The 19,612-nt window shown below is 44.2% G+C and overlaps 1 protein-coding gene across 1 annotated transcript in view; it reads right to left on the reverse strand.

Moving 5' to 3' along the window:
- Positions 1–12,808, reverse strand: part of LOC110000945 (potassium voltage-gated channel subfamily A member 1) — a 38,391-nt gene extending 25,583 nt beyond the window's left edge. The window contains exon 1 of the mRNA XM_020656330.2: positions 8,493–12,808. Within this exon, the coding sequence (XP_020511986.1) occupies positions 9,362–11,098 (1,737 nt within the window). The 5' untranslated portion in view covers positions 11,099–12,808 and the 3' untranslated portion in view covers positions 8,493–9,361. The remainder of the gene's footprint in view (positions 1–8,492) is intronic.
- Positions 12,809–19,612: the final 6,804 nt, after the last annotated feature.

The following is a 19,612-nucleotide window of genomic DNA, read 5'->3' on the forward strand; positions in this document are numbered from 1 at the left end:
ACTTTTATACACGAGGGGAGGAGTCAGCCGGCCGTCCCGGCGATGTAAACAAAGTGAAGATAGGACTCTGAAAACTCTGAAAACATCACAGACAGTGGGACTCGGGTGTTACACCCATTGTAGACAGTCATGACTCACAGAGTTATTTTCAGAGGAGATACTTGATTTATATTTAAGTGTGAAAAATCACAAAGAAAGACTTTAAAGGAAATACAAATGTAGGAATACCTACACACTCTCACTGATGTAACGTCTAAGCGCAGGACTTTGAAGAGTGTTTACGACAGCGATGATAAATCCTGGGATGAATTACAGCCTCTCAGTGAATAACTAAAAGCTGTATCAGATTTTCCAGGTTTTATTTTCGTGTATCTGTAGATGATACCGAGCCCCTCCTTGGCAGCGTTGGTCCAGCTGAAGCCGCCAGCCGCCAGCAGCAGACGGTTTCCCCTAATTGGGATCTGCGGAGCGGCCGCCAGTTCACCAGATTACACAGCAGCCAGAATTTATGACTGTTGGACGGCGTCCCAGTGCTCGTGGATAGTCCTGTTTTATCTGGCTAATTAAAGCGTCCAGCAGATAAACGAGGGATGTAGAGCCGTTTAGTGGGACAAAAACAAACAGCAGCGAGGAAAAAGGTGAAGCTGTGATAGAAGCTCATTACGCTTACACAGCCAAAAGTACACACACACACACACACACACCTGAAATATGTGATTACATGCTGCAGGATTCAGATTTCTCTTTGTTAAAACGGCGGCAGATTGGAAGGACGCTAACAGACCGTATGCAGAGTCGAGCAGCCAAACAGTTCTGACCACAGAGATTATCATAAGTGGAATAAAGGATTTATGGGGTTTTGTCAGTGTTTGACAAAGACTTAAAGACTTAAAATCTTCAGAGGATCAAAGTTCAGTCTTGCCTGAGAAAACAATCCCTCCACAAAACCTGAAACGCGGAGGAGGAGGACGGAGTAAACTACTCCTCTGACATCGTCTGCAGAGGCGTCATCAGGTCAACACGTTTGTGTCTAACTCTAACTTGTCAGGATGGAATATTTTAAAAAAACACCTGAAACACATCTGAAACGTTTTTGCTTGGCTGATTTAAAAACATAAAAAATCATAATATGTTCATCAGTGACCTCAAGCGGGACTCATAACACCGACGCAATTTGTCATTGCTGTTGCCGGTCACTGTAGCTGCACCCGCTTTAATCTCAGATGCTCCCTCACTCCCAGTTTCCACACCATGGTCTGTCAGCGCCCCGCACTATGCCACCGTTCTCAGGCACTCTAGTCAATGCACCTGTTGCCACAGCACGCGCCACGGCCCGCCTCCTGAGCGTGGAAGCTCTGCTCTGTTTAAAATATGGACAGGTTCAGCAATCGGTCAATTTCAAAATAAAACACAAAACAGACTCCTGATCGCTGACCTGTCTGGGTCAATCTATTCTAAAGCGTGCTAGCAGTGAGCTCATCGAAAATAAACTCGCATCGTATTTGAAACAGAGCAGAGCGTAGTGGCGCTGCTGGCACGCTCCAGAGGCGGACCGTGGTGCTCGCTGTGGAAACAGAAGCATCAACTAAATGCTAAAGCTTGAGCACGGATCTGAGCACTCACACTAGTCAAAGAAACTCGACTTTAGGGTGAAGCGTGTTTGGGCACTGATAGAGCGCCACAGGAATGAGTCCTAAAACCAGGAAGTAAGTTAGCATGTTAGCGCCATGGGGTCTAACGTCTAAAAGTCAACGGGGATTTAGAATGTGTTTGTGGTTAGACTCCTGAAATAAGGTCTGTGGTTAACACAAGCTGAAGAGATGTTGGTGTTTTGTTAGAGCACATAAACTACGTTAGGTAATACCTCCACTTGTGAAGTCTGAAGTTTTTACTCGTCTTTAAAAAGGCGGTTGCTAACAAGCGGCTAAATGTGACTACAGTGGTTGTCGGGGACATTAAAGGTCATCACGCCGGACACAGAGGGCGGGAACTCTCTCACTAGTCGGAGATGTCTCCTGTAGGTTTAATCTTTAGGTTCAGGTGAATATTAGTAAACTATATATTAAATGTGCACTATCAAACCTCTGCAAATGATACAAAATGCAGCAGCACGACTGGTCTTCAACCTTCCTAAAAGAGCACATGTCACTCTGCTGTTCATCTTCTTCTCCTAATGCTCACATCAAATTTAAAACTCTGCTGCTCGCTTACAAAACAGCGACAAAAACGTCTCCTCCTTACTTTAACTCTCTGATCCAGGTCTACACTCCCTCCCCCCACTACACTCTGCCAATGAAAGGCGTCTGATCCAACCTTCAGAACAGGGTCCTAAGTCTCTGACTAGGCTCTTCTCCTCTGTCGCCCCCCGGTGGTGGAATGAACTTCCAAACTCCATGTGATCTGCAGAGTCCCTCTGGACCTTTAAGAAAAAGCTAAAGACCCAGCTCTTTCATGAATACCTACTAACTTAATGATGATGGTCTCCATATTATTGATGATGATGATGGTAATGACGATGGTTTTTGTTTGATAACGACGACTTATAAGATGGTTTCTATACTGATTAGAGCTCTCAAGAACTGCCCTCAATGTTGTGCTTTGCCTCTGGTCACTTCCTGTCAGCACCTGTGTGTCCAATCAGACTCAAAGCTGATCGTTTGCTCTTACTCACATTGTTCCCTTTTTTCTAGATCCTTGCTTGTGTTGTTCTTACTCTCTGATGTACGTCGCTTTGGATAAAAGCGTCTGATAAGAGAATTGTAGAATATTAAACTACGTGGATTAGTTTATCGGAGATCGTCTGAAGCATAACGCTAGTGACGTCACAATCATCCCACCGTGGTGTAGTTAGCTGTAGCATAACGTTAGCTTTTTACTTCTGTCGGCCACATAAATGCTTCAAACATCATAAAAATGGCGTTCATCTGTGAAGATTATCCTGCTGAACAAAACGCCTACGCTTCAGAAACGTGTGTTTGACACAGAGATTATTTTCTGCAATGATCCAAAATCCAATGAAAACATCCCAGAGGTGAATTCTGGTTAGACCCCATGGAGATGATACTTACAAAAATACATCATATGTTTTTTTCTCTATTGTCCGGTGTGAGTACGCCCTAAGTTTCTCTTCAAAGTTTATGATATTGATATCGTGACACCCCACGCTCAAACGTTTACATAAGCTTCAGATAAGCACATATGCTGAGTGCTCTGCCACATGACGGGACGCTCTTACAACAGACAGAAGCGTTCCTTTCACTTCATATAACTACGGGTTGTAATTGTGAACATTTGGCATCGTTGACTCATTTTGCCTTCAGCCACTATTAACATACATACATTTTAACATCTGCCATCCTTTCAGATTCGATTCAGGAAATGAAAACCAGAGCATAAAATAAAAAAAGAGAGTACACTGAAGAGTCTCTCGCTGGTGTTTGGAGTCTCTGCCGCTCGCTGTGAGTGTGTTTTTTCAGCAGAGAGATAAACTGAAGCCTGACCTGAACAAGCCACCGAGAGCATGCATGATTCTGCAGCAGTGACACGAACAAGAGGAGACGCTGATGGTAGGCTGTAATTACAGAGTGAAACGAGATGAGAGTAATAAAAGATGCAGGCTAACATGTCGTGTGGTTGACTGCCTCCAGATGCTGCACTGCTGGCCGTGTGTCAGCGTAGGTGAGGCCACGTGGATGTGCAGGACAGATTTATGTCCCGCAGCTCTTACACTCGCTGACACAAGCTCAGCGCAGCAGAGATGATGCTAAATGACTGTTTTCTTCTTCATGCAAAAACACAACTGTTGTCATGGTTATACAGTCCACATACTGTAGAGAGACGAGGAGGAAAATAAATGAATAAACACGGCCTTACGTAATCTAACTGGATCCGGGCAGCGAGGAGACCACGATCGCTCACAAAAATCAACAGAAGAGGCGGAAACGATTGAAAGGCCAGGGGCGACTGATGCTGCAGGATGAGGTCAGCAAAAAGCCGAGCAAAGATGATTTAGCACAAAACAAAAAAATGCAATGTCACATTTTTTAGATGCCTGAAAGTTAGAACAAGATTGAATTAAAAGTCACACGATGTATTCACAGCTCAGTCAGCCTGAAGTACAGAGTGAAGACGTCTCCATCAAGGAGTCAAGAGAGTACAGATACATGCACACCAACGTCCACAGAACATGAATGAACAAATATATTTCTCTCTGTGGTTATGCCAATCACATGCCAAACCTACTCCTGTCACACTGTGAACTACTTTAAATTCCTCAAAATGTTTTGCTCCAATGCACAAAGATATTTAGACTCCAATATCTGAGTGTAATAAATTTAGATTTTTGAAAACAAGAAATGACCCGATATTAGGAGCCTAGGACTCGTATTTTAGTTTCTAGCTACTCTGAAGAAGCAGAGGATTTTCTGGCAAAACTTCACCAACTACCAATGAATGCATGAAGAGTGAGAGGCCTAGAAGAGGTCAAAAATCTCCAGAAACATTTTTAGTACAAAGATAAACTTTTTTAACAAATTAGACCGATGGGTTTCGGCTTGGTGCCTTCATCGGGGTCAGAAGGCCACAAGCCGAAACCCGTCGGTCTAATTTGTTTCTGTGTTTTGTTTTCTGGAGCTTTTTGACCTCTTCTAGGCCTCTCACTCTCCATGCACCTTGGTAGTTGGTGAAGTTTTGCCAGAAAATCCTCTGCTTCTTCAGAGTAGCTAGAAACTAAAATATGAGTCCTAGGCTCCCAATATCGGGTCACCACCTCATGACTCATCAATAATGCTACACACTGTGTGTGTTTTTAATAATAATAACTCTTTCCACAAGTGGAAGTGTACATACCTAGTATTATTCTATTATTGTATTTTTCTCCCTTTATTTAACTGATGTACATATGTTTGATTTTTAACTTCTTGTTATTTTTTCAAAGTATGATTCGGTAGGGAAACATTAAATAGTTAACCTTCATTTTCTGATGGATTCATACGTCTCCAGATTGCAGGCAAACTCCTGCACACTGTCTAAATTGTACAAATCCATCAGCAACGTTTTGGTACTGAAAGCCCAGCAGCAGGTTCAAACCAGACGCAGGGAGGCTCGTCCACTTTCCATCACGTTGGATACTTTCCCCTGCTTGGGTAAAGATTTAAATAAGGTTTCCTGCTCGTGTCTTATGGACGAAAAGTTCATTCAGAACTTTAGTCTGTGGGCTGCTCGTCTTCAGGCTCAGCTGTAGATATCTGGCAGCAGCCTTTGACCCTGCTGGCAGATCTCTAGTCTGTTACCAACAAACACTTATCCTGATGTAATAAAGATCGCATGGCCCGCAGTCTGCTCTGTCAGCCTGTATCATTATCCTCTTAACCACCGTAATGTATGCAGTATTGACTGAAGAGCTGATGGCTTTCACAGGCTGATTTAATGCACAGAGTATTTTCTGAATGAAAGGGCGGGAATAATCAGATTTACTTACAAATTATCAAATTATCTACAATCCTGCAAATATTCAATAACAAGGTCGTAGCACTGAACAGTTCAAGATTTTTGAAGCGAGGTCGTAACAATTTCTTATCAATACACATTGTATTAGAGACGAAACTAAGGACGAGAGACAATGCTGATATGGCAATATATCATCATCCTGCTAGGTGAAATACGATATATCGTTGGTGCAAAGTATCAATACTTTAAAGGACCAATCAGTGAGATGATAAAGTGACCTTACTATATGATCAGACATTAAGGAAACATGCTATGTTGAAGTGCTGGGAGACAGCTCTATACAATGTTTTGAATTTGGACTGCAGTACCCATTTTAAACACTAGGGGTCACAGTTACATACTGCTCCTTTAAACTCTTACTTTACTTTTTTTTTTTTAGAATTGTGCGTGAGTCCAATTTATATAAATTGTGCTTTGTGTAAGAACTGCTGCACAACAAATTCATTTTATACTCTTTGCTTTCTTTAAATCCTCGTTCAGCTTTCTGTGTCTCAGGGTTTCATTCAGAGGGAAACAAGTTTACAAGATGTTTTGCATAATTAGCATTCTTTAGGAACATGGAGGCCGCTCCGTCTTAAATGTGACATAGATTGCATAGTTTTAGCTTCCCAGGGTTTTTTTGTTTTTGTTTTAGTACACCTAACTCTCCAAATATCCTTTTTTTCATTTCATGTTGTTAATGTGATTCTTCACTGTGTTCATTAAAAGAGGCTTAAAAAGAGTCGACATGCACGAGGATTTGGGTTAAGAAGACGACCAATGACAGCCTGCAGTTTTCATTTTCATTGGAAGGTGGATATTAATCGTTATTGTTATAGTACCGTTTAAGCATTGGATGAAAAAACGGTATTCAATATCCCCTCTACACACACACACACACACACACAGATACACACACATCCCTCAGTAATGGCACGCAGCAAAGCTCGCTGTAATCTGCTTTGAAAGACTTCCAACTTGTCCTCCAGTCAAACGGGTCAAACACAAACTCAGCGTTCATTTTGTACTGACAGACACTCCTGAACGCAGTCCCCGGCATGTAGAGGTTGCAGGGACAGAACATACGACCTGGGAAAAAAATAAAACAACCAAACCCACCAAGTGAAGGATTAATGAGCCCGAGGAGCGTAAACTTTGTCTAATCCGTCAGTCACTTTCGGACTGTGGGCCGAAAGTAAAGCACGATGATTCAGAAAATCTTCCCCTCCAGGAGGAAACTCATCAGACATGGCTTCATAACTGGTGCTTATTCAGAGGACGGATGACGACGTTCAAGATGCTCTGACCTCCAAAAAATAAACGACACGTCCTCAGACGCAAACTACAGAATACGTCCAAAAACTATGACTCATGGAAATGTGGTTGGGTAAAGAATTTAGCTAATTTAGCGTCACGCAAGATGACTTTTGAGCAACAGAGTCGGCAAAGTCTATGAATCCCTCCACAGAAGGATCCTCCTCCTCCACTTCCTCGTCCTTCAGGCTCGCTCACTTGACTTTTTCTTCTTCTCTAACTAACACAGCCGTGATGTGCTGCAGCCGATAGAGCGCATGAAAGAGCGCCAGAGCAGTTTTTAGGGTTTAGTGTCTTGCTCCAGGAAGTGACCTGGCACCTCTCCAGCTACCAGACCAATTCCCAGCTTGGTCTGCACCGGGAATTGAACCGGCGCTTGACAACCCAACTCCCTACAGACTGCCGCCCCAAGTACGGTCTGAAATTAAAGCCAAAGTTTAACCGCACGGTGCTCAATCCAAGAAAGTACTCAAGTATATTTTTACTGAGAGTGGGGGGAAAGGAGCCACAGGTTGTTTATTTTAGCCCGGGCCGCCCACTTTGAGAACTACAGCCTCTGAACATGGGCCGCTTGTTCTAGGCCATTGGTGCCCCAAAAATGGCATATATTTGCTTACTTTCTTGGATTGATTCTTCACGTGATTAGTCTTTGGCTTTTATTCTAAACAACATGTCTCTAAATCGTCGGTTGTTTCCACTCAATTTTCCGTTTTTTTATTTGGCAGCCGCTCATCGAGACTGTAAGAATACGAGCAGGAGTAAAAGAGGAAGTCAGGTGAGCGAGCATGAGGAACGAGGAAGTGGAGAAGGAGGATCCTGCTGTGGAGGGATTCATAGACATTGCTGACTTTGTCATCCAAAGCTAATGCTAATTTAGCTAAACTCTGATTTGAGTCTTTACCAAACCACACTTTTTACGAGTCATCGGTTTTGGACGAGGTCGGTACTTTGCGTCTGAGGACGTGTCGTTTATTTTTGGGCATCATGGCTTCTTGAACATCATCCGTCCTCTGAATAAGCACCAGTGCAGGAGTGAGCCAGTGTTAAGCATGATGTCAGTTTAGAAAACGATGGTCCCATTTAGAGACCAGAACGCAAGGGGAGGAGTTAGGGGCGGGGCTACCTGAGAGACAAGTGGCGACCTCTCAATGAGGTTACAGGCCGAGTAATGTGTGTCTAACCTCTATAACTTAACGTGATGATGTCAGAGAAAGGGGGGTGGAGCCTGTGTCTGTTCATTCCTGTAACTTTCCAAAAACTGATGATATGACGTCACACTGATCTCGCGCTGTGATTGGTCGACTATTTCGAAAACGAGTCATTCTCATTTCAACCCTTGCTTCTCTCTGAACACAACCGTTCCTCTTTCCCATAAACGCTTTGTGAGAATTTCACAAAAAAAAAAAAAAGAAGCTGTCTTGGAGGGGCTGTGGGATGATTCGCGCTGACATCATGCTTCGCCCCCATAAAGATTTATTTTCTCTCTCTCTCCTCACTCGAGGACGTTCACAACAGATAAACACTTTGGATTTGTTTTGTTGAATTATAAAACACACAGACTGAGTAGTGTCACTATTATTACTCCGTACTCGAGGAGCTGTCAGCACCACGTCAACATGTGGAGCAACATTAGTGACAAAACCAGATTCTAAATAAAAAACAACAATGGTAGCTGTGTGCTCGACACTCACCTGGTTTCTGTGTTGTTGGAGCTCCCCAGAAGGTCTCTGCTCTGTCCTCTTTTCTTGGCTGTCATTCCTACTTCCATATTATGTCCTTTTTTTTTTTTTGTTCTAAAAAAAAAAATTAAAAATTGTTCTTTAGTTTTAAAAGGATCAAGGCTAAAAATCTTCTCCTTATAGGTCCTCTGAGGGTGACTCGTTTAGAAAAAGGAAATGATCTCCTTTGACAGAACCTGAGTGGACGAGCACAGGTCTCTGCATCTCAAAAATATACTTGTTTTATTTTTTTTTTTCTCCAAATCTAAAATACCACCATAATTATATGAATAAATAGTAGGCCTGTGGGATATATATGTACACATTTGCTGCATCAGCGTAAACATAACGACTAAATTTAGGGAAGGTATGAAAAATAAAATTTGGCTTTTTTCTGGTGTCGCTCTACTGAACATGGACTGCTTCCTACTTTATGTACAGAGTCTGCTTGTTTCCTGTTAATCCTCTCCACATGTCAAGTAATTATTCCCAGTCCTGCGTGTCCTTGATTATCTGCAGCATAGACAACATGTCCTATTTTCCACACTTCATTACATGTTCTTTAGGTGTTCTTGCTTTAAAGGGCTGCTGTGTTGCATGGCATGCACTCCGGGTTTTGTTCGTAGCTCCAGATGAGGAGGATTAAAATGTGCTTTTTATAAATCACCAACCCCTCCTTTTTCTCTGCGCTCTAAAAACTTTTCAGGATTTCAGTGTGTTGATCCTCCAGACTGCTGTGTGCAAAGACTTAAGAGCCCATTAATAGGGGTTTATTCTACACATCTATGGGCTGTAAGAGTTTGTTGTTGTTTTTTAGAAAAGAGAGGAAGCAGGCTGCAGGACTACAGGTCTGTCTCCCGCGTGTCCAGGCAGAACGCGTAAAGGGATCTCTTAAAGTCCATGCTGCTGTTCGCTTTGATGTTCGCCTTCTCCACAGAAGCTGCGTTAGGGTCGTTGTTCTCCGCGTCCTGCGACTTGGCGGAGGATTTACTCCCCTTGCGCTTCAGTTCGGGGCTGTCCCGGCCGCTGTTGTCGTCCTTCAGGGAGGACTGGTCCTGGTCGGTCTCTCGGTGGTAGAAGTAGTTAAAGTTTGACACGATGACGGGAACGGGTAGTGCGATGGTGAGCACGCCGGCGATTGCGCACAGAGAGCCCACTATCTTCCCCCCGACCGTCACCGGCCTCATGTCGCCGTAACCCACCGTTGTCATAGTGACCACAGCCCACCAGAACGCATCCGGGATGCTGGAGAAGTGCGACTCCGGTTCGTCCGCCTCTGCGAAGAACACGGCGCTGGAGAAGAGGATGACTCCGATGAAGAGGAAGAAGATGAGGAGGCCGAGCTCCCGCATGCTGGCTTTCAGAGTCTGACCCAGGATCTGCAGACCCTTGGAGTGTCGGGAGAGCTTGAAGATCCTGAAGACCCGGACCAGGCGGATGACCCTGAGGATGGCCAGAGACATGGCCTGCTGTCCGTTCTGGTGCTCTTGGCCCTGCTGCTCCGCGAGCTCCGTGCCCACTGTGATGAAGTAAGGCATGATGGACATGATGTCGATGATGTTCATGACGGTCTTGGAGAACTCGGACTTGCTGGGGCACGCGAAGAAGCGCACGAACAGCTCGAAAGTGAACCAGATGACGCATGTGGTCTCCACTATGAAGAAGGGGTCTGTGAAGGTGAGGGACGGCCGGGGCGCAGTGCTGTTGTCCAGCCTGCTGGTCACCGGCAGCTCCCTCTCATCCCTGAACTCCGGCAGCGTCTCCAGGCAGAAGGTGATGATGGATATGGTGATGACGATCACGGACACGATGGCGATGCCTCGCGCCGGGCTTGAGCTCTCCGGATACTCGAATATGAGCCAGACCTGCTTCTGGAACTCGTTCTGAGGCAGCGGCTTCTCCTCCTCTTTTATAAAGCCCTCATCCTCTCTGAACCTCTCCATGGCCTCCTCCCCCAGCTGATAAAACCTAATCTCATCAGCGAACACATCTATGGACACATTAACCGGTCTCCGGATCTTCCCTCCAGACTGATAAAAATACAAAATCCCGTCGAAACTCGGCCTGTTCCGATCGAAGAAGTACTCGTTCCGGAGCGGGTCGAAGTATTTTATCCTCTTGGCGGGGTCCCCCAGCAAAGTGTCCGGGAACTGGTTGAGGGTGCCCAGCTGTGTCTCGTACCTGAGCCCAGCTATGTTGATGAGCACCCTCTCGTTGCTCCCCGTGTCCATGTCCATGTCCAGCAGGTCCTCGTCGAACAGATGAGGACTGTGGTCCGCGCGTAAAAGCGCATCCATGGCGTTCTCGCTGCAGCTGAAAGTGTTGTTCATGTCGTTGATTTTCCACGAGCTCTGATGAAGATTCTGCTGCTGCTGCTGCTGCTGCTGCTGATGATGATGATGAAGACTCCCCCGGGTGTTCAACTCTTTACCGTAGTCCTCTCCCAGTCCACTTTGAACGAAGCCCGACTGAGGGACGTCCAGCGCGTTCCGGCAGCTCTCCTCGGCATTGTTGCCTCCACCACCACCGCCGCTCCCTTTAGCGCCGCCGTTCTCAAAACTCACCAAGGCTATCTCCATTGCGCAGCCATCCACAGTTACTGCGCGAAGAATGGAAGAGACTTGTTGATCCGGAACGCGAACATCTTCTCTGATGATCCACGGAAGGGAAAAGTCTCAAATAAAAAACGTGCAGCAGATGAGATGGAGGATGGAGCTGTGTGGATCACGGCTCCTCCAGCAGCCGCAGCTCCTCTTTACATGGATGCATATGTGTTTCTGTCGCTGTCGTTAAGGCTGTAAGCCTCCGCTGCTGCTGCTGCTGCTGTGGACTAAGTAAATATTAAAACCACAACAGAAGAGCAGGAGGAGAAGACCCGGATGAGAGAGTAGGCTGTAATGATTATTCCTGACGTCAAAAGTGCTGTTCAGACCGTTTAGCTGCCTCTGAAAATGTCTGTGGATGTGAGACAAGCTGTCATCCCCTCTCTCTCTCTCTCTCTCTCTCTCTCTCTCTCTCTCTCTCTCTCTCTCTCTCTCTGGGGGCGGAGACTCGCTCTGTCCATTTTCTGGGTTTACGGCAACAAACTGCGCGCAATGCATGACCAGACTGGGGCGTAAATAGGTCCAAAGATCAATTTTGTGTCATTTTTAATTTTAAAAAAGTCACAAAACCAGAGTTAAATTGCACTACATCGATGACAAGTAAAATATAGGTATGTTGACAACAATGTGAAAACACTCCAGTGAGCTCAAAGCCTGGCTTCAGTAAAGTATATGAATAGGGGAGACCGGGGTCTGCTGCAACACAGTCTGTTTCTTATTTAGATTTAGAGTTGGGGGTCGGGACCAGTGGCTCGCGAGATGCCTTCCAAAAAATGAATAAAATGTTATTGTAAAACAAAATACACTAAACGATGAGTGTCTCTTTATTAAGATTGCTTTGGCCAATCAGTGCGTCCGCTTACAACCTTTCTTAGAATTAATTATGTTGGTGTTTGGATAGACCTGTTAGTGCCTCAGCTCGGCGTTGTGCTACGTTTTAAGTCTCAATCGAGCAACAACCTCTGATGCTGAAGTGTAAAATCCTGCTGTTCCTGGAGTGTCCACTAGAGGCTGGCTGCAGAAGCACAGGAAGTCACATACACACCCATTCTAAAAAGCCTGTTTTTACAGCAGAGATGAACATGTTTACAGCCTGATTCAAAAAACCAAATAGGTGTGATTAGCTCATGTCAGGATGGACACACACTGTACGGGGGGTGAATGTTTTGATGACTCATCAGTTTTGATTTGATGAAGGACAAGAGTTATTCACAATATTGATGTGAATTTGAAATCGTTAATTTGAACCAGCTGCAACATTTTAAAACTGTGTTAAATTATCTTACAAAGTTTTGATCGACGTCTCAAAGAGGTTCATATTTTAAAAACGATCAGGACAGATGTGGAATTTCTTTTTATTCCTCACTCCAAATAAAATGTAATGTAATTCTGAGTAGTGGAATAAAAAGCCCACTGGACTCGACATTTTCCTTTTTGTGTTTTGTTCCTCTCTTTTAAATCTTATATAACCTCCTCCTCTGTGTGTTTGAGGCTGCAGCGCTGCGGCTGCATCGTCTTCAAACATCCTTAATGCACACAAATCCATTTCCTTACAGCCGGGCACAAAGCGCTGCTTCCACATGACGACCTCCATCTCCTCTTTCATTTCTTCTCTTTTTGATGCCTTTGTGTCCGAGGCTCTTCAGCTCTCTCTGGACGGACGGACAGACCGATGGATGGAGGGGTCGGGCCCCGGGGCCACACTCTGCTCAGTGTATGGATGTTTCCTCGTCCTGCTGCCTTTGAAGGAGATGGACCGTCCTTTTCTTTGACTCCATGCTAAAATGAACCATGGTGTATGTGCAGAACAGACTTCCTCTGTTCTCCTATCCTGCTCACAAAAACCCTCTGACGTCAGTTTGTAGCTTTATTTTTTTTCGCGTCTATCCATCACTGTAAACAACAGAACGTGCAGATTCTGAATATTACACATACAATATTTAAATATGCAAGACTTTCCTTATTTCTTAATAACTGCTGATCAGTCACTTCTTGGTAGGTTGTGAGTCCTGAGTTTGGTTTATGAACTGATTTTACAGAGTTAACAGTTCAGAAAGAATCTAAAGCGACCAGCAGTGGTTGGTCCTCAGAGAGAGAGAAAGTGAAATAGTTGAGAAAGCTGATTTATTCTTACACATTATTCCAAAATCAAACACAAAAGCTACAAAGCCTGAAAGCATCTTATTGATTAGGTCGAGGTCCGGTAGTTTTATGTGACTCATGAGGAATGTGTAAGTTCAATCAGAGCCATCAAAGGTTTAAATATATGTTCACATGTGGACTTGGAACCAGGCCTCCCCGTTCAGCACCATGGACAGAGCCAGCAGTAAACAATCAAACCACTACACGAGAGAGTTTTACAAAAAGCCGTTTTCACATCTGCACTCCTGAAGATTTCTACAGAAGTGCCCCTGAAATCCTCCTGATCTGGTTGTTCACACATGCACTTCACAGTGGGAGAGGGTTGGGGGAGTCTCCTGAGGGAAGACATGACTTCATTATGTTCATGTGCTTTGAGTTCAAAGCACAAAGAAACAAAAACATCTTTTGGCCACCAAGTCAGAAAGTCGGCACCAAATAATTTCCTGAGTTTTCTACTTGATGTGCATTTTTCAACTCTGAGACTCTTTTTCCCCCGATGTGTCCGATACTACATGAATGCAGCATAAAATACAACAAAATTAAAGTGTAGTTTAGCATGTTGTTAGCCTAGCTTAGCATTAAAACTGGGAACGAGGAGAGCACAGCTAGCCTTCATTCTCCCCTTCAATATATAGACCAAATCTATCAAATCTGCAGAGGAGGTTGTTAGATATTCTGGGTGAACTGATCCTTTAACAGAGCAACATCCAACATGCAGTCACTCTGAGCATCCTAAACCCTAGCTGGCTCCTACAAAGGACACACACACACACACACACACACACACACACACTTGCTCGCTCGCTCAGAGCCGGTGGACACAGAGAGCCTGAGTGCGTTAGGTTCTAAAAGCAGAGAAGGTGACCTATTTAAAAGGTTAGTTTCTTAGCCCTGTGGGTGGATTAGGAAAACAAAGCACGAGCACTATATTTATCCTTTTCCTTATCTAATGCTCCAGCCTCATCATGATAAGAACTATGAGCATCTCCCCGCCCCTGGATTAGTGCTCTGTCCTCAGACTGCAGCCATGAATAATAACTCACCAACATCCATCTCTCACTGTGGGACTGGCCACTGGCTACGCTGCAATTTCACGCACTGGATACGGCCATTAGGATGTTTTTACAATAAACTTTAGAATATCTGTCATGCGGGAGGACGGCGGCTTGAAAAACGTGAATCTGCAGCTTCCTGCAGCGAGAGGAGGAGGAGGAGGAGGAGGAGGAGGAGGAGACGTGCACGGAGAGAAAGGACATCATGAGAGAGGAACAACTATCAGAGATTATTTGTAATCTGTGTTCACATCATATATGTTTGTAAATCCAAACACGGTGTTTCAGGTCACTACAGACAGATATTTGAGACGGGAACACGGCGATAACAGTAAATCTTACACGCCTGATTTAGGGTGTGTTCATGTGCAGCGGAAGAATCCAGAGTCATGACTCCCAAAACATTTATTCTGAAAAAACAACGTGTGCATATGCAGCCAAAACATTTGAACACACTCTGTACCTAGAAGAGGATACATCTTTCATGACTACGTTGGAGAACTTCAAAGCAGCTGCTTAAATATTTAAGAAGTCTAAAATCTTTTTTCTCACGGGACTTTGAGAACTCGACTATTTGATAATATTGTGGAAGTCGTCTGACGTCTTAATCCCGTGAAAATCTGCCTTTTCTGTAACTTTTAGAGAGCACATTTCAGCAAACAACCGACTTTATATCAGAGAACACAAAATGTCTAAGTTTAGGTCGTATGTGAACGAGCATCTCTGTGATGTGATGCCGTATGTATTCATTATTTCTGCAAGGTTGTGAACACTCTGCAGGACTTTTTCTGCCTCAGAAGAATGGCAACATTAGGCCCCGTGTCTACCTAACGTTTTTTTTTCTGAGCTCCAGTGTCTTTTTTTCAATTGTTTTTGCCCCACATGTCAATCCACAGAGCCCGTATCTGTCCTTGGTGTTCTCCCCACACAACAGGATTTCTGATCGTAAATATTGAACACGTTTAACTATTTCAAATAAGGGCAGCCGGATCGTCTTCCTAGCAGACCGTGGCAGTTGAAATCACTCTTAAAGGCTTTATATTTTTCACACTTAAATGTAGAAATCAAGTATCTCCTCTGAAAATAACTCTGTGAGTCATGACTGTCTACAATGGGTGTAACACCCGAGTCCCACTGTCTGTGATGTTTTCAGAGTTTTCAGAGTCCTATCTTCACTTTGTTTACATCGCCCGGACGGCCGGCTGACTCCTCCCCTCGTGTATAAAAGTTGTTTAATTGAGGGACTAGAGAAAAGAAGAATAACATACTGTACTCACTGCTTAACTGTGTTTCTAGATCACGCTCATTTCAGGTAAATTTACATGCAGTGTGAAGATACCAGCATAATAAAGATCACTAGCATTAGCATGCTAACACAACAATGCAGCGCAAGTTGTTTTGGTTTCATGCTGGTGCTCAAGGGCGACATCTGCTGGATCAAAACATCACATATAAAGACTTTAACACCACGGGATCGTCTGATCTTTAGATCCATCAGATAGTCGGGCCTTTGCTGATTTTTTTCAGAAGGGGGAATCGAGCCAAAAATTGGCCCCATTATTTTGTAGTGTGCTTAAGGTGACAGCTCTTTTAGAGACTGAGCGTCAGGCCCAGGTGCTCTCAGTCTGGCTGATTGGACAACAACACCCTACTAACCCCCAACCCTATCCCACTGCACAGCTCCTACATTTCACCTTTTGTACATTTTGTGGTGTTTTGTATATTTTTAAATTCTATTTTATTATTTATATTGTATATAAATATATTGTATATTGTAATATCTTCTTATTCTGTATTATTTAAGTTGTTTCTAGTTCTGCTTTATTTCCTTGTTAATTGTTTAGCACCAATACACCAAGTTAAATTCCTTTATGTGTAAATGTACTTGGCAATAAACCCAGATTCTGATTCTGATTCTGATTCTGATTCTGATTCTGATTACATGAACCTGAAACTAAAGAGAAGAAAAGGAACAACCGACTAGGCCAGAGGGCCGTCACAAAAACGACGACCATTGTCCGCATGTTTCCTGGGATTGAGCGCAAAATTGGCCAATCAGAGGAGTGAGGAGTATCTGATTGTAAACCACTTCATTTGCCTTTTCCATCTTTTTTTTTTATAATCTGAGATTTAACGGAGTTGGAGATTTGGTTTAAAACTGTCAGACTAGTTACGGTTTGTCGGGAAAGAAGCTGGAATGAGGCTGCAGTTTTATTTTTAGAAGACAAACTGGTTTCTGTTCAAGTTAACCGGGTCGAGCTTCTTATAATCCCCCTGAAATTAAACCATTAAAGCCTTCCTGTGTGTGTGTGTGTGTGTGTGTGTATGTGTGTGTGTGTGTGTGTGTGTGAGAGACACTCAGAGCAGAGCCGAGTCCCTACTCTGTGGTACTCGAGGTCTTGTTGCCAGTTACAGAGGGAGCCGGTAACCATAACAACAGGTAACCACTAACAACCAGCGCCCGTAACAACGGCAGCTCACAAATTAGCTCTTCTAATTACAGAGACAGAGTTCAGAGCTGCTGCTGCTGCTGCTGATAACAACAGGCTTCAGAAAGTGTGAAAACACAACAGACATCCATCGTCTCTGCAGGTGAGGAGCCGGCGCTCGGAGGAGGAGACGGGGTCAGGAGACAGGAAGTGGGACGTTATTAAAGTACAGTGGAGTTGTAATTAGAGCGTTTTTTGAAAGTTCACATTTATGCAGAGTACACTTTACCCAGTTTTCAGATCAAGCGATCACAGAGTCATAAACTCTCGCGGTGACTCGGCTGACAGAGTTGACAGACTACATGGTCGTTCCCGACTCACAACACTGGAAGGAAAAGGGGCGGGGCTAGACGACACCCAGAGAGAAGACTGTAAACAAAGAAAAACCTCTACGTCTGCTGGATCGGAATACTTATAATCGTGGAGTCTGACCTCGGCACAAGTCAGACTTCTTGACCAGGGATGGTTACTGTATACCGGTGCATTTTGGTACCTGCACGTGATTGGCCAGCACAGAGTAGCGTTAAGCGTCCCATAAGCTTTGTAACACATCGATAATTACCGCTACCAGTATCGATAAATCCTAACGATACCAATTCCTGTTCTTGACTGATGATTCAGGAGTCTATTTTTATGGGCTCAGGCGTCGTGTATAACTGGATTTTCTCGCCTTTGCACAAAGCCAGGCTGGCTGTTTTTATGCTAAGCTAAGCTAACAAACACAACAGTGCATCAATCTGAACTTCCAGATTTCATCAAATAAACTCGACTTTGTTAAACAAAAAAAGTTCAGGGTCTGTGTATTCACCTGCCAGCCATCCTATCACATGAAGCACAGAATTGTTCCTGTTTTTATTTATGTGTGTGTGTGTTTATGTGTGTGTGTTTATGTGTGTGTGTGCATGTGTCTGTGTGTGTGTTACAGTAGCAGGAAAACGTCAGATTTGGTGCATGTGAGGAGACGAGCGGTGCTGTGGGGCTGACAGTAGGCCTGAGTCAGACTCCCCAACACCTGAGGGAGCTTCACTAACCCCCCATCATCACAGATCTGTGTGTGTGTGTGTGTGTGTGTGTGTGTGTGTGTGTGTGTGTGTGTGTGTGTGTGTGTGTGTGTGTGTGTGTGTGTGTGTGTGTGTGTGTGTGTGTCTGTGTGTGTGTGTGTGTGTGTGCATGCCTCACACTGTGTGTCCTCTTCCCCGTGATCCACTCTGCGTGCACTCGTCTGTGTGCTGTGTGTGTGTGTATGTGTGTGAGTGTGTGTTTGTGGGCTCAGGGCTGCTGCATGGAGCGAGCGGCGTGGAGGGGAGAGCGGGAGGAAACGCTGCGATGAGTTTAAGAAGTCTTGACAGCAGATGCCTGCATAATAACACACAGAGAGGACATGTGCAAGCAGGAAAATCAAGGACACCACGTCATGCGTGCCAGTCATTTAAAGTAACAGTTTCCCTCTCGCAGCTTAAAAACATGCTCACAGATTACGTGCAGAAAAGGCTTCGGATGCTGCTAAAAGGATTTGAATTTCAGTTGCTGTGAAATAGAGCCCGGGCCGGATTTAAAACACTCGGTGTGTGTTTTGATGAGGTCGGGCGGCGTTGCCAGGGAGAGGACCTTTTTTATGAAATCAGCGGAGTATGATTGGTGATTGGTGGCTGCACAGAGATTTGTCAGCGAGCGTTTGAACAGATGCTGATGTGTAGGAGGAGGAGTAGAGGGAGGAGGAGGAGGAGGAGGAGGCCGAGTTCAGCCTCGACCCAAACAATCACAACGTTCATACAATCTGATGGTTCGGCTCGTTATGAATCCACACAATGCAGAGCTGAGACCAGAAACACGCTCAGGTCCTCATCGCAGTGCCAAAACAAAACCCACAGACGAGGTCTCTGTCAACATGGCGTCACATCGCGTCCTCCCTGCTCGGCCTGATTCTCACAGAGAAAAAAAAAAAGAAAATGTTGTTGTCGTGCAGGAAGCAATCTGAGCGTGCTCACATTCTGCTTTGGAGAATTGGCCGTCAGTGTCAAAGACGGCAGAGCGTTAAAATGAGCTCCAATGAATCTGCCTCCTCCTCCACACCATCAGTGTGTGTGTGTGTGTGTGTGTGTGTGTGTGTGTGTGTGTGGTGCGTGCGTGTGTGTATTTTGGCTTTTATAAGTTCACTTAATTAAGGCACAAAAGTGTTGTTAAAGAAGAATATGAAAGTTTTTTTCTGACAATCTTCAGAAGTCATCGAGTTAATATAATTCACAAACAGTCATCCATACAAAGTGAAAAAAAACAAAAAACAAACAAACAACACCAAAAATGGTCACCATGTGTACAACCTATCCCACCAGTTTTATTTTATATAATTTTGTTCCTATACTGTCCTCCATGTTTGTCTGTCCTGTTTGCTCATTTACTTATGTTGTTCCTCTTTCTTATTCATTCATTTTATTTACTGAACCTTTTCCTTTTGTTTTGTTTGTTTGTTTTTGTCTAAATCTGCTTGTAAAACTGTATCATACCACAGCTCCCCTCTTGTTTGTAGCTCTTTTTTTATATTGTGTGAGTGTGTGTATGCAGGTTTTGGTGAATAAAAGTAAAAAAAAGAAAAAAAGAAGTTATCGAGGACGGAACAGATTATTGTGTCGGTCACATATTTCAACAGAGGTGTGAATAATGCCGTTATAATCCTTTTTATAGCAACAATCAAGCAATCATTATTTGTATAGGGCCATCATAACAAGTGTTAAAAAAAGAGGAAGGTCCAAAGTATCACACTGAATCACAACTTTCCTCACACACCACATTAGTGTAAACCAGTGCTT

The sequence above is a fragment of the Labrus bergylta genome, chromosome 23 (assembly GCF_963930695.1).
Source record: "Labrus bergylta chromosome 23, fLabBer1.1, whole genome shotgun sequence".
Lineage (NCBI taxonomy): Eukaryota > Metazoa > Chordata > Actinopteri > Labriformes > Labridae > Labrus > Labrus bergylta.